The sequence below is a fragment of the Staurois parvus genome, unplaced genomic scaffold (assembly GCF_062004578.1).
Source record: "Staurois parvus isolate SC_StPar_1 unplaced genomic scaffold, SC_StPar_1.0 ptg000291l, whole genome shotgun sequence".
Taxonomy (NCBI): domain Eukaryota; kingdom Metazoa; phylum Chordata; class Amphibia; order Anura; family Ranidae; genus Staurois; species Staurois parvus.
The window spans coordinates 9673911-9689027 of record NW_028318087.1 but is presented as its reverse complement, the minus strand read 5'-3'; the positions used below and the strand labels follow the sequence as shown (position 1 = coordinate 9689027).

The 15117-nt window shown below is 39.3% G+C and overlaps 2 protein-coding genes across 3 annotated transcripts in view; one reads left to right on the top strand and one right to left on the bottom strand.

The window, feature by feature from the left end:
- Positions 1-4648, top strand: part of VCL (vinculin) — a 98584-nt gene extending 93936 nt beyond the window's left edge. For both annotated transcript variants that reach the window (XM_089682591.1, XM_089682592.1), the window contains 3 exons: positions 86-289; positions 1503-1607; positions 2971-4648. In XM_089682591.1, coding sequence (XP_089538717.1) covers positions 86-289; positions 1503-1607; positions 2971-3117 — 456 coding nt within the window. In that variant the 3' untranslated portion in view covers positions 3118-4648. The remainder of the gene's footprint in view (positions 1-85; positions 290-1502; positions 1608-2970) is intronic.
- Positions 4649-5758: 1110 nt separating this feature from the next.
- The window catches only part of AP3M1 (adaptor related protein complex 3 subunit mu 1), a 75683-nt gene continuing 66324 nt past the window's right edge, over positions 5759-15117 (bottom strand). Inside the window, exons 6-9 of the mRNA XM_089682593.1 lie at positions 13280-13413; positions 10643-10850; positions 7611-7755; positions 5759-6786 (exon numbers count right to left, since the gene is read on the bottom strand). Coding sequence (XP_089538719.1) covers positions 6686-6786; positions 7611-7755; positions 10643-10850; positions 13280-13413 — 588 coding nt within the window. The 3' untranslated portion in view covers positions 5759-6685. The remainder of the gene's footprint in view (positions 6787-7610; positions 7756-10642; positions 10851-13279; positions 13414-15117) is intronic.

Genomic DNA, 15117 nt, shown 5'->3' with positions numbered 1-15117 from the left:
AAAAAGTGGGTGATGATAAATGTATTTATATTTGTTCCTTTCACTGCTATTTTATTTTGCTAATTAAACTGTTCCCCTATTGTAGGGTAATGACATAATTGCAGCTGCCAAACGCATGGCTCTGCTTATGGCAGAGATGTCTCGGCTTGTGAGAGGTGGTAGTGGAAACAAGAGAGCTCTCATTCAGTGTGCCAAGGATATTGCTAAAGCTTCAGATGAAGTGACCAAGCTGGCCAAGGAAGTGGCTAAGCAGTGCACAGATAAGAGGATCAGAACGAACCTGCTTCAGGTAGACTGTCTTTTGCTAGGCATATCATGTTATCAATTAATGTACAGTGTCTACAGTCTGTTTCATTAATTTTTAAAGGTTGCTCCTTTGTTATTCAGAATGTATAAAGCGCCAACAGTTTGAGCAGCATTTTAAAAAAAAAAATGTACACGTGTTCATGAGCGCTTACAGTCTAAATGGAGAGGCAACTGATAGAAAAGGTAAAAACTATGGGGATGAGTTGATGGAGAAAGTAAAATTCCAGTTGCTAGGTAGATTTAGATAAGTTTTTAGAGCCTTTACTGAGCAGGTTATTTTTAACAATTACTTCTTGTCTGAGATCAGGGTATCTATATGTTTGGGATAAGTTCACCTTTTGAAGAAAAAAAAAAAATTGCTGAACACTTTTTGTAGGTAAAAAAAAGTACTTTTTTTTATTTTTAAGGAGCCTGCAGAACATTGCACCCGCAATCTCGGCTTTTGCAGACTCTCAGCATAGCTGTACAGGCAGACAGTTACATGAGAGCAGGAAGATCAATGGACATTGAGAGCGCTCACCAGAGCCCTCACAGTTCTTTGGGAACTATGAGTCGTCAGCTGCAATGGTTGTAGGGAGAGGATCCCTACCTGTAGTCTCAGGGAGGGGGGGAGAGACTTCAGATGTAACATGTTATATGTTCTCCCCTAAAAATGGATGGAACATGTTTCAAAGGTAAATTTATCAGTTGAACAATGTTCAAGCATCCAGTATAGTAATTTCTACGTTTCCTGATAATATGGAGTTTCTGACTAGCAAGAATTTTGTGTGAACTATCAATTTGAGGGGATAATGGTACTGCAATGACATTTATAAAGATAGTCCTTGTTCTGTGTGCAGCAATTAACACTGGTTCAGGAATAGCCGAAACCTCTCAATGAAGGCCAAATAACAAAAATGATTCATGTATAGTTTAAAATATCTGTGTTTGGTCAACAAAAATTGTCTGACTCCAATGTGAAAGCTTGGACTGTATACCAGAAATTACAATCACTTTTTTTTTTTTTTGCTGCAAAATTATGGCATTTTTGACCTCTGGAAGCTGCTCTATCCAATGCAGTCTGTGAGACTGATTTTTTTTTTTCTTTTTAATCCTTGATAGAAAAATTTGTGTTATTGACCTGTATAATAAAGAAGAGAGTTTAAAAAAGGTGAAAAGCATTTAATGGAGCACTTTTCCGTGAAATTGCATTACAGGTATGTGAAAGGATCCCGACTATTAGCACCCAGCTAAAGATTCTGAGTACTGTCAAGGCCACTATGCTGGGAAGGACCAACATAAGCGATGAAGAATCAGAGCAGGTAAGATGCAGAAAAATTATTTGCAACCACTTTTAAAAAAACATAGGATACAAGACCAGCAAGTGTTTAGGGGGAGTGAACAGTCTTCCAGGACACATTTAAACTTTTGTATAGAAACAGTTGTAAAAACAGGTTCAAAATGAAGAATTGTTGACAGAATGTGGATGGGGGGAACCAGAATGGGACTGCTCCCCCCTGTGTCTAGATTCAGGCATGGTAAGGCAAAGGTTATGCTACGGGTAAGGGGCTAGGACTCATAATGCTTGGACAGCTGGTAGGGTGGGATGGCCAGAGGGTGACCGTAGTGATTGCAAGTGTGCAGCAGGAACAGTAATTTGAGTCAGAAAGTCCTGCATAACTTGGCCAGGAGGGCAAAGGACCAAGCTACGTCTGACTGGGCTACATAGGACTGTGAAAATAGTAGAGAGTCTAACAGCAAGGACAACATTATTCCAGACTGCAGATATCTGTACCATCAGCGGGCATGCTGCAAACTGTTCCTGCCTGTTAGAAAGTGAGTGTGGAGCAGCCATTGTTTAGAATCATGTCATGTGGTGGCTGCAGTGTGGTAAAGCAACATTCATGATAAGAGGTAAGGCCACCTGGTAGCAGACGAGGGTCAGTGAGGGTGGTTTTTTGCAACAGGAATAACTGGAGAGGTGCCTTCTCAATGCAGGGTGGGTAAGAGCATTAACTACACGCCACTCATTGAATGACGCTAGTGCTCAGTCCCACAGCATTAACCTCTTTCCAAGGTAAAGAGGCTGAATACTGGAAATAATGGCATCCAGCGACCAACAGTTTGACCAGCCTACTTACTAAGTGTGTCCCCAGAGAAAAGGCTAGTGCAGAGGCAGTGCTACCGGCTTTGGATCTGGAAAATGCTGTATGTTCACTTTGTCAGAACAGCATCGGTGAAGCCCCTCATGCAAAACCCAACACCCAGACATCACGTCCAATCGGGTTTAGATATTGTACAGTCCAAAAGCCTAACTGAGAATGATTATGCCAGACAGCTGTGATTAGAGGGGAAATGCCCGGCAGTGATCTAGAGAATGTGTTTTGACTGGGGGGAAAAGAATTGCTGGAAAAACACAGGTCTGTCTTTACAATAGCAGAGCTGAAGAAAAGATGTCACTCCCCCTAGGACACTAGAAAAAAACTGAGGTATACTGTTAGGTAGGTGGGGGGAGTTAAAAACTTCCCGTGTCCCTGAATCGATTAGAAAGTCATGTGTGCCAGATAACTTGGCTTATAGGTTCATACACCTATTGTAAAGAAGCTGAACATTTAGACAGAAAAAGGCACCTGCTTCTGTCATTCACTTATGAATACCTGTAAATTTCTGTTTTTGTAAATGCAGGCAACAGAAATGCTTGTCCACAATGCACAGAACCTGATGCAGTCAGTAAAGGAGACTGTAAGGGAAGCTGAAGCTGCATCAATCAAGATCCGGACAGATGCTGGATTCACGCTGCGTTGGGCACGGAAAATCCCATGGTACCAGTAACTTCTCCACACTGGGATGGAATATAGCCTCATTTCCCTACTGTACAAAGCACACTAATACTGTGTAACTGAAAGGAAACTGATGATGAATTTGCTTTCTAAGTGAGCCTCCAGATTGTTAGACAGACTTTTTTTTTTTTTTGTCTAACAGTAATTTGGCTCCTCCATCAGTAAGTTGCTTAACTCACTATTTTTTGTTTTTTTTTCTATCGTTTTCATGGCCTTTAGCCTGACTCTTCTGCACATACTTACTGCAGAATAACTGTGTTTTTGTTTGGGGAGAGTTCAATGCAATACATCAGATTGCACAACTTGATCTGTTTCTTTCTGCTTTGTCACACCTTAGCCCAAACAGCCATCTTGTTCTTCTGCTGAGCACAGCCCAAGATAGTATAGTGCAGGTATCACTATGAAATGTAAAACACTAAACTCATCCATACTCTTTGGTGCTTTGATATGTTCATCATGTAGGGCCCATATCGTATCTCCCAGTCTATGCAGAGGACTGTGACTTGGCATCCTAGCATATATTAATGAAATGTCCTTCAGATTAGAAGAGCAATGTGTCATAATTGATGAATGTATAATAGCAGCACTTCTACCTTTTGTGTGATCCAGCACCAGTGCTGTTGGTAGCAGAGTGTTGCTGGTTTTTCAGAATGCATGGAAGATGATTAGATTTGTGTATATGACCTCAAGACTTCTGAGACGTGAAGATCAAACCTGGTGCCATTTATGGAGATAAACCTACACAAACTTGAACTTTTGAGATGTGAATAATATCACATCTGAATAAACGAGAGGCCTGTGGAAGTAGCTTTGCCTTTACACTATTATTGCTTGCCAGTTAGCTCTTCATTATAGCGTCATGTATAACTCTTGAAGATGAGGCAATAACCTTTTGATTTGGTTGGAATTCCAGCTTTCTGCTTACTGTCGCAGAGGTTGATGCAGGTGAATGTGTAGTTATTTCATCACTCAGACTGAATGACTTGCCTTCTACATCCTGCTCTTCCATCTCACGTGTGGCTTCATTTCTCACAATGTGTTGACTGGAGGTATCTGGTCAATCCCAATGAATGTCCAAGCATGTACACACTGGAGGGCTGGGAATTAAGCCACCGCTTGATTTGCCTTTTGTGTACAGTTTTGGTTTATAATGTGGGAAATGAGATTGTATTTGAATGGAAAATGCCTTAATGCCTTTTAACCCACACAGCTCTAATATTAGTTAAAACCAAAGACTTATATTTTTGTTTGTAGAGCATTTATGTTAAACTCCCCAATTGTTTGCAGTTATTCTATATACTGCACTTGGTATATATGACTGAAAACAGTTACGGCAGAGTCTGATAGTATTTTAGTCAACTTCTTGTTGATTAGGGGCCCTTTGTGGAGTGGAAGGGTTACGTAATATCCAACCTGCACTGTGTCCTGGGATACACTGTAAGAACAAAATGTATCATTACACTAAATCTCTGATTCAGCTTTGTTCCTGTCAGTACAAACCAATAAACAATTTATATACTTCAGATTTGCTTTTAAGTGTCTTATTTTAATAAAGGTGGCAACACTTGCATGGATTTGGCAATATATTTGAAATGTTCTTTTGGGACTCGAGTACCTGAGGACAATGAAACATCTTGTGGTTCCTACAGGCACGGTGTCCACACACATGGATGCTGTGAAACTCCCCCCTCCTGTTCCACCTCATTCCAAAGAAATCATGTGTGCCTCATTTTGACCCTACTGACTAAATATTGCAGAAAAACAAAAATCAAGATTAATCATACAAAGAAATGGTTTTCAAACTCCAGTTATATTGTTGATGGGAAATTGAGATTGCCACTGGTTAGCAGTCAGCTAGATTATAGGACATATCGTTCAATGCGCTGCAAGTGAAATAATCAAAACGTGGGCAAGAAGAAAGAGAGAATCAATAGTATATCCTCAGTCTATATAGCATTTTCTGATTTCTCACAGAAGCTGCATTACTTTGTCTACAACAGAATGGGACTGAAGCACTTGCTGTACCAAAAAAAAGAATCCCACTTGAGCAGTTCTGCTGGATAAGACCTGGGACTAATCAATTAAAAAAAGTACCAATGAGCCCCTCATAACATGTACACAAAGCAATCTGCTGATTAAGCCAAAAACCTAACTGTACAGAAGAAAGGGTAAACAATAGGTAGTCTGACACAGAGAGGCTTTACTGTATTTTACAACACAGTGGTGTATTTGAGCCACTAATTGTACAAAACTTTAAGTTGCTTTCCCCAATGAGCACTCTGTCTTGGAAACACACCAAACCTACCTCTCCACAGGGTCTGTACTGAAGGAAAGTGTTCACGTTTAGGTAATGTCTGTCCATCCAACTATCCTCTTAATGCATATGGCTTGCTCTAGACATTTTGTCCAATTGCCAAGGTTCCTCATCTAATAACCCAGTACCAGCTCCCCAGTCTACAGCCTTCTATAGAGATTACTTGTTACCTGTGATGCATAGAGGCTGTTACAGTGATCAGCTACCTCTCATTTGCTACAGATTTTAGATAGAAAAGAATCCTACCATAAAGGAAATAATGGCTTGTAGAATAATTCAGGTCATATAAACCTAGATCAAGGCCAGCAGAACACTTACAAGATGGGCAGAATTTTTTTATTTTATACAGAAACATGTACAATTTATTTTCCAAACAGTGATGAAAAGTAATTAATTTTGGCCTTTTACATAGACACAAAGCATTGCTACATAAGCCCTCATATAAACATTATGACTCTGGTTATATTAACACATCCATTTTTAAATAAAAAATAACATTTTCTAAAATAACAAGTTTGCTATACCAGCTATGTTGCTGATGGCACTGGTGAAAATTTCCTTTCACTGACAGAGGCTCTGACTGGAGCCAGACCTCTTTCAGTGAAAGGGGTAAGGCATTTATTTTGGTCATAAGGAAGGCAGGAATACCCAAGACAACTGGTACTGAGGGCATTGTGGTGCTCACTGTTGTAGTACACTAGGTTGTGGCACTAAACACAGACTACTGATTTTAGGTGTGTACTATACGGAAGAACTGGTGATTGACATCAGAGCTACAGTGTTCTGGTGGCTTGGAAGGTCAGATCAGGATTCAGTGGAGACACTCAGTGAATAGTGCTTTTCTTTTATACGTCATTTACAAAGACCGTCATCAAGCTGCATTTACTATTTGACGGCTTGGGGTAACTGAATTGTCTTATTACAGATGTAACATTGTGTTTACCACCTGAATCGAGCAGCATAAAGGACAATCCCAGAGTAAAGCCACTGGCCACCTTGACGAGTCATAACATTTTCCCTAGTAATCCACATACCAATGAATCAAACATAAATATATGATCAGTCCATTTTGCTCCCTTTTTCTATTAATTTTTTTTTTGGCAGTTCAAATGCCGACATCTTCCACAGCCTTAACATTTAGTGTAAACTTTTTCCTGGGTGAACAAGAAAATGTTTGGAAACATAAGCAGTAATTCCAAACTGCAAGGCCAGCTCGTGGTTTAGTACTTGCCCTGTGGGGTGCGTGTTATGTGCGCACCTGGAACTTTCCTGCTTTGGTCAGATACTTCACTCCTTTGAAAGGTTTGTATTTCTCTCCATACATGTCCAGCCGATTCACTTTGAGCCCTATGGAGTAAAGAACATATTTAACTAGAGAATTCTGATGTCTGCTGAATGTCAAGACCAAGGTAATGAAAAGCAGTATTCCAAGTAGACAAATACTTTACTCTTTTCTCAAGTCCCAACACACATACAAATGATGTGTATGCCACTTGTAAGTCAATGTATGAGTATTTCACATGTAGTGAAACACTAACAGTATAGGTAAACGATTCACTGCCCTGCTTTCATAGTAACAGGGCTATCCAAATGAGGAAGAATGCATTAACATAGAAAGGAAAAAACACTGAATATGGGGAGGTGCAAAAAGGAGGCTTCAACTTTCTCAGCCCAAAAAATTATGTGGAGGGCTGTTTTATATGTTGTACATGCCAGATTCACAGCAAATTAGCTAAGACCATTTGAAATGCTTGCCATATCAGCATGGGTATCATGCCACTCTAAGGAAATTCTTGGAGACGTCAGGAGAATGTCTACCATATGGAAGAAGTCTCACAGCAGGTATTCATGGATGTTCATCTACAGTTATAATTTGTAAATGGTATGTTACAATATGACTCTAAAAGGGAAAATTGCAGTAGCCCACTAAAATCAGGATCCATCTCTCTCACTAGTATGGGACGGGCTCGTTACTGAGCTCTGTTTATGTGGAAAATGTTGCTAGAAATATGTAAGTTTATTGCAGTGTTCATGGGGTTATCCAGAATCCCAAGCATAAGCTCCTTCAACCCACTTCATTTCCACATTGTACCATGATCATAAGTGTACGTGTCGAAAAATCCATAAGAACACAGTAATAACAACACTTTCAGAAACTAAATAGAAGTTACCTGAGACTGCAACCTGTTGTATCTTAAAGTTGATATTTAAGCTGGGGTTTTCTTCTGGTTTTGGGGCCCCTGATTGTAGAGATACAATTCCCTTCAAGTTAGGAAGCTTCTGTGTGGTTATTTTACCAATTTCCCAGTTCAGTACCTATATACAGAATATATGTTCTAATTAATATAACTAGATGATTAACAGTGCAGAATAGAGTTGTCAATGGTTTAAGTGTTGGAAACATGATATACAGTAAAGAATTGTGCTTTCTACTGGTGTCAAATCCTCTGCAATTCCCTTCAGTTCAAGGCTTTATGTGCATCCGATAAAGCCAAAATTGGTATCAACACCTCCACTGAACGAGGAGGGCAAGCTGCAGCAATAAATGCTCAGATACTGGGAGCAATGCTTTCATTAGTGCTCACAGTATAGAATTCCTTAAACTGACATGCATGCTGAGGATTACAGGAAGGAAATAAGAATGAAACTCCAGCCAATGCTTTTTTTTTCTCTATTAGTGAACAGAATTGGTAGAGGACTAGAATCAGTTTCCACACTTAAGGAATTTACTCCCAGTTTCTCTACTGGTACCTGTTGTCAGAAAGTTATGGAAAATTTAAAATGCTAGCCATGTCATATTAACAGGAGTAGAGGTGAACCTACTTTGGTGACAGCTATCATTGGTGAGACCACTTACTATTATATCTCCAAAAAAGGAAATTACACACAAAAAAAAAAACTCAGCCCAGTGGTAACAAAGGAATTGTAGGCCCCAACCCATCCCCACTATTTCTGAAACTGGAAAGAAACGGTTGACATCAATTTATAAATGAAAGTCCAGCGCTTTCTCTCCCTTCAAGCCCAGTAGACAGAGTTAATTTGATTAAAATTATCTTCTTGCCCAAATTCTTGTATCTAATTTCACCACACACTGGTCATAATACCCCAATCCTTTCTCCAGAAAATTGTCTGACCCATATAAACTAAGTAGCAGTATTGTCAGACACCCACTGGTTGCAGACAGTTCTGCAACATCCTCTTACGTTGGGTGGCCTCTCATCTCCCACAACTTTGTACAATACTACTGGGCAGTGATATTAGTAATGGTGCACTGGTGGTTTACCAGGCAAGAAATTTAATTCAGTGTCCAAAAAATTAATTTATATATGTCCTGAAAAATCATACATGGAAACATCTGTCATAATGATGGGATACGCCTTATCTAATGGATTTTCTTATATATCTGCTTCTATCAACTCCTGCAATTTTCCAAATCCCCCATATCTTTCATTAAAAGCCATGTCAAATCTGACATACAGTACCTATGGTTAGTTACATATGAAAACTAATAATACATTTTTGCATTCAGTCTGTAGTGTTAGAAGTCATAATTAGTGATATCAAACTATGGCCAAAAGCCATAAAATTTGGCTCTCCGCTCTCTCCTAACAGCATGCGCATTATTATTACATGAGCATTTCAAGTATAGCTATAGCCACTATTGTTTTTTGGTTTTGAAAAGAGCAGGGAGGAATGATGACATCTGGCAGGTTTTTTTTTTTTTTTCCATCCTCAAATTTGGCTTTAACCATTAGCCGCCCGGCCTATAGCAGTTTGTCGGCTGTAAAAATGCTTTAGCTTTCCGGGGTGTACGCCATTTGGCATCCTCCCACACATGCGCAGTTCGCGCGGTTGCAGAGCCGCGCGATCTGTCACCGGCCGCGTACCTCGGACACGGCCGATGACAGATCTGAGTACCAGCCCCCGTTGCCGGTACGATGTGACCTGCTGTGACCAATCACAGCAGGTCACATGACAGTTGTATACAATGGATGGCTTCATTCATGACATCCATTGTATACTAGTGCCTAGCTGTGAATGGTCACATGCACATGTCATGTGATTAGCTGTAGCCAAATCACAGCTAAGCACCAAAAAAAAAAAAAAAAAAACCTGAATGAATCGATGTCATTAAGGTAAATGCTTGCTTATAGCAAAGTTATTCTTTGCTATAAGCAAATTGTGTAAAAAAAAAAAAAAAAAACTGATCACTTTCCCAAAGTAGTACAATGTTCCTATGGTAACATTGTACTACTTTGGTCATAGTAAAATATGAAAAAAAAATCTTAAAATTAAAAAAAAAAATGTAATTAAAAATAAAAAAAAAAAATTTTTTTTTTCATACTGTCACCAGTCAGTGTCCCTGTTCACCGCCATGCCAGTTATATGATGATGCTGTACTGCACTGGTGACAGTATAAAAAAATTATTTTCACTATTTTTTTTTTTTACAATTTTCCAAAAAATGACAAAAAAAATACAACTTCAAAAAACTTGCCATTCCTCTTATGAAGTACGTCGGACTGTCTACTCTGCAAAAAGGGGTCATTTGGGGATATCTGTACTATTCTGACATTCTTGGACCTCAAGAAATTAGATTGGCCGTCAGTACTTCAGGATTGATCAATATTCAGATATATACCATAGTTTGTGAACTCTATAACTTTCCTACAAACTAAAAAATACATCCTAATTTGGGTTATTTTCACCAAAGACATGTAGCAGAATACATCTTATCCTAAATTTATGAAGAACAATTATTTATTTGTAAACTTTTATAACAGAAACAAAGAAAAACGTGTTTTTTTTTCAAAATATTTGGTCTTTTTTTGTTAATTTAGCAAAAAATAAAAAAACCCAGCGGTGATTAAATACCACCAAAAGAAAGCTCTAGTTGTGTGAAGAAAATGATAAAATTTTAGTTTGGGTACAATGTTGTATGACCACGCAATTGTCATTCAAAGTGTGAGAGCGCTGAAACGTGAAAAATGGCCTGGGCAGGAAGGTGTAAAATTGCCCGGTATTGAAATGGTTAAAAAATATGGTTCCTAGGCTTCTCACAACAGACAGAATATTCAAACCAGGTCTACATCTCCTAGTAGCACAGCAACCTTTGGGAAGTCAGACGACCACCTCCACAAATAACAAATTTAAAACTGCCAATCTTGACTTTAATTATAAAATTGGTTAGAAAAGTTACGTACTCTGGTAACAGGATCAAATATGTAGGTTCCTTGGTTTGGAGTGAGGTTCATGTTCAAGATCACTTTTGGCATGTGTACGGTTAATACTATATTTTCCACAGTCTTGCCCATGGTCTGCTTGAGCCCCACAGTCACATCAAATCTTCCACTTGAGCTGCTTTCTTGGAAGACAATGTTGTGCTTTACATAGACAGGAATGGCAACCAAGCTATAGGGGATTAAAAAGTAGTTAGTTGTGAACACCACAAACAACACCAAGACTCACTTGTATAATCTTGGTAAAGATGGAGCTGTATACTGTAGGGTCAGTCAATCCAAAACCAGTATTTCAGTTTTGCATAGTTGGTGATTTTAACTACCTCCTGCCCAGCCTAATGTTTAAAAATAAATAAAAAATGGCTGGGCAGGAGCACTTAGTTTGAGAGGATGTCATATGGTGCCCCATATGCCCACGCCCTAGGGGGAGTGCAGCAGTGTGATCGGTGATCCACAGCAGAACACAAATCATTGTACCGGCCGCTGTGCACAGCCCTTGAATCATGTAATCGCTGTGACCAATCACAAGAATCACGGCAGTTGTCAACAATGGCCATACTGTCATCAGTCAATGTCCCTGATCACTGCCATAATAGTCATATGGTGATGCTGCACTGTTCTGGTGACAGTATGTGGAAATAAAAATGTATTTAATTTCTTATTTCCCAAAAAATTGTGACAAAAAATACAATTTAAAAAACTCACAATGCCTCTTTCTAAATACCTTGCTGTGTCTACTTTCCCCAAAAAGGGTCATACATTCTGGCCTAAATTTATGAAAAAAGAATATTTACAAAATGTTATTACAGAAACGTAGTTTTTTTTTTTTTTTAAATATTTGGTACTTTTTCGTTTAGCAAAAAAATTAAAACCCAGTGGTGATTAACTACCACCAAAAGAAAACAAAAAATGGTAAAAATGTCATTTAGGTATAGTGTTGCCATGTGTAATTGTTATGCAAAATATGACCGCGATGAAAATTGGCCTGGGAAGGATGGGGGTGAAAGTGTCTAGTATTGATGTAGTTCATCAGCCAATAGTTTCCTGTATCACTCAGGAACTGCGGTGGTTAGATTCTTTCACTTTAGTGTCTGGACCTTCCATCCCCAGTGCCGAGTGTCCCTATTCATACAGAATCTTACTTGCAAAGTCCTCAAAAGTGTTGGTGCACTAAGGCAAAATGGAGCACGTGATTTTTAGGATGTTAGCAACCCATTCATTTCATGGGCCTGCCTTAACAAAATGCAAAAATGTAAATGGGACCTAAATCTTCGGCGAGTAATACAGTTGTACCTCGGTTAACGTAATTTTCGATTTACAAATTAAAATGCCTCGGTTTACAAATTTTTTCCACAAATATGAAGTGTATGTCAGTGCTGATTTTTAATTGCAATGGCCAGCTTTTTTTTTTTCCTTCACTATAGCTCACAGAATTAGCTGTCACTTTCCCCAGAGTTAAAGGAAGCTTTGTTTCTTTTAAGAAACTAAAAGGAAACATTGTTTCTTTTAACTTGGGGAAAAACTAAAAAAACTTTCTTTTAGCTGGGGGGGAAGTGACAGCTGAATGTCTGAGCTATAGTGAAGAAAAAAAAGAAGTGGTAATTACATTTAAACTGGCTATATAATAAATTAAAAAAATGGCGTGGGGTCCCCTCTCCCATCCATACCAAGCCCTTCAGGTCTGGTATGGATTTTGAAGAGAACTCCCACGCCAAAATTAAAAAAAAAAAAAAAAAAAAATGGCATGGAGGTCCCCCCCAAAATCCATACAAGACCCTTATCCAAGCATGCAGCCAGCCAGGTCAGGAAATGTCGTCACATGGTGTGGGGGTTACTCGCAGCGCCCCTTATTTAGGAACTGTCAAACCACTGGAGCAGGCAGACTGCGGAATCGTCGGAAGCAGAGCCCTTCTTTTTTTTCGGGTCAGTGGCAGCCATCGTGATTGACGTTGGATTTACTGAGGGGGATATTCTTTTCGTTTTTTTTCTTTTAATGAAAGACTTGTTAAAGATCGTGTCCTGTCTTTTTTCACACTACACTCTGTTTTTTGTGAATGAGTATCGGAACCATGTACACGGGAGGGCGGGATCTGGGGGCCACCTTGTTAAAGGGGGCTTCCAGATTCCGATAAGCCCCCTGCCCGCAGACCCCCACAACCACCGGTCAGGGTTGTGGGGAAGAGGCCCTTGTCCCTATCAACATGGGGACAATGCTAAGGGCATGTGGCCTGGTATATGCTTCAGGAGGGGAGGGGGGGCGCTCGCTCGTCTCCCCCTCTTTTCCTGACCTGCCGAGCTGCATGCTTGGCCTTTTTCTTTTTAATTTAATGGATGGGAGGAGGGACCCCACGCCGTTTTATTTATTTTTTTTAAATTGTCGCCTTTTACATTAACATTAACACATGGTTGTCACTACTAAAATAGCACGACTTGATAAAATAACTCATGCGGTATTTTAGTAGCGTTTACTTTTTTCTTAATTGGTTTTCAATGCATTCCTATGGGAAACGGTGTATTGGTTTACAAATTTTTCACTATACAAAAAGTCCCGCAGAACGAATTAAATTTGTAAACCGAGGTATGCCTGTACATCATACTTACTTTTGTGAACTAACACGGTAAGACATGAGTCGGAAGTTTCCATCTGGGGGAATGAAGGACAGAACTCTTTCGGATTCCCAGCGTTTAAATCGGACACAGGGATGGAAACTGACATCATCTAGGAGCCGCGGATTCTGAAAATAAGGTGAAGGTAAAACAGGATATTACTGACAGCGGCATACAGGTGCTCATAAGTAATACTATTTTTCAGGTACTTTAAGAAATGTTCTAGATACATCTTGTAAACATTTGCACAGCTGGGGAATTACTAGCCCAAAGATTACAAGTTATGATGGAATCATACTTTGTTTGAACAGATCTAAGGCATGCTGGGAAGTGGGATCACAGTGTCTTAGCCTCAACAACTAAACCTTAACTAGATGAGCTCATCTGTTTTCCTATGCCAGGCACTGCTCCTGGCAGGGTATATGGCTACCCTTCCTAGGAGTGTTGATAGCCCATTTTATCTTTTGGTGAGTTTTTTTTTTTTTATTGATGCTCTGGATAAAAGCCTGGCCCATTTTATACAAGAGCCTTTGTTGACTTATCCTATGGTTTAATAAATAATAGGCCTTTTAATGCAAGACTGGGGGATATGGTTTTTACTTTTTAAAGTTGAAAACAAGGTAAACCGCTATATTCACATTAAAAAAAAAAGAAAAAAACTGACCCTTCATTCCTGAGATTTACACAACCTAGTGAGACAGCACAGTTAGTCTTGAGACTTGACCTTTTATTATACAGTGAAGGAGAAGCGAAGACTCTTGATCTCTCTTCTGTTGAAATCTTGCTTGCCAGCATGAGGACTGCAACACATCGAACTGGCTCTTTGTGCTGCTTCTCCTTATTCCAGTCTGAACTCTTCTGTATGGGGGATTGTACAAGGCTAATGCCAGCTCAAACGTAGGGATTTGTTTATTTAAAAAATAAATGTAATTTTAATGCAAACAAATCCCTACAGGAATTGGTATATTTTGCACCTAGCTGGAGTTCAGCTTCAAACCATATTGATCCTGGATTCTTTTTTATTTTACACACTGCTAAAATGAGAGGAATGAGACTTTCAACTTCAGATGATTAATGACTGAGAGGCAGTCAATCACATAATGATACAGCCATGTGAAAAAGTAAAGTACAACCCATTGAAAATGTTGCCTTTTTGATCAGGCAAATATTGTATCTTCATTCATATAGTGGCTATCAGATAAAGGTGGTATATGTAAACAAATGACACATAACATTTACATGGTGTGTTAATTTTAATGATCTAAATTAAAGGCAGGTTTGTTACCTGGAAAATATAAGTACACCTTTAAACAGTAACAGCACTTTTGTTGAGAAAAAGAAAATACACAAAATCCTTCCAATGTACATTGATCACCCCACTCAGAGGGGATTAACAAACTTTGTTGCAGATTCCTACCACTTTCTGTTCTGAGCCCTGGTTCACACTGACGCGGTCTGGATTTCACACCATTTTCTGTGCAAATTCTGCACCGTATCAAACTCGCACCCCGTTCATGCGAACTGCTGCGGGTGTGTATGTTAAAACAACACCCTGAAAGTGGTCCGCAAAACGCGGTACGATGTGCAGAATCGGATCGCATAGGTGTGAATACCCATGCGATCTAATTCTAGTGCAGATCAAAAAAGGGTCCTGCAGATTTTCACATTTTTGGTGCAGGTGCAATTAGAGCCTGTGCGAATCACATGCGATATACCGCATATATACGGTTGTGTTCAAAATAATAGCAGTGTGTTAAAAAAAAGTGAATAAAGCTCAAAATCCTTCTAATGGCTTTTATTTCCATACACACAAATGCATTGGGAACACTACA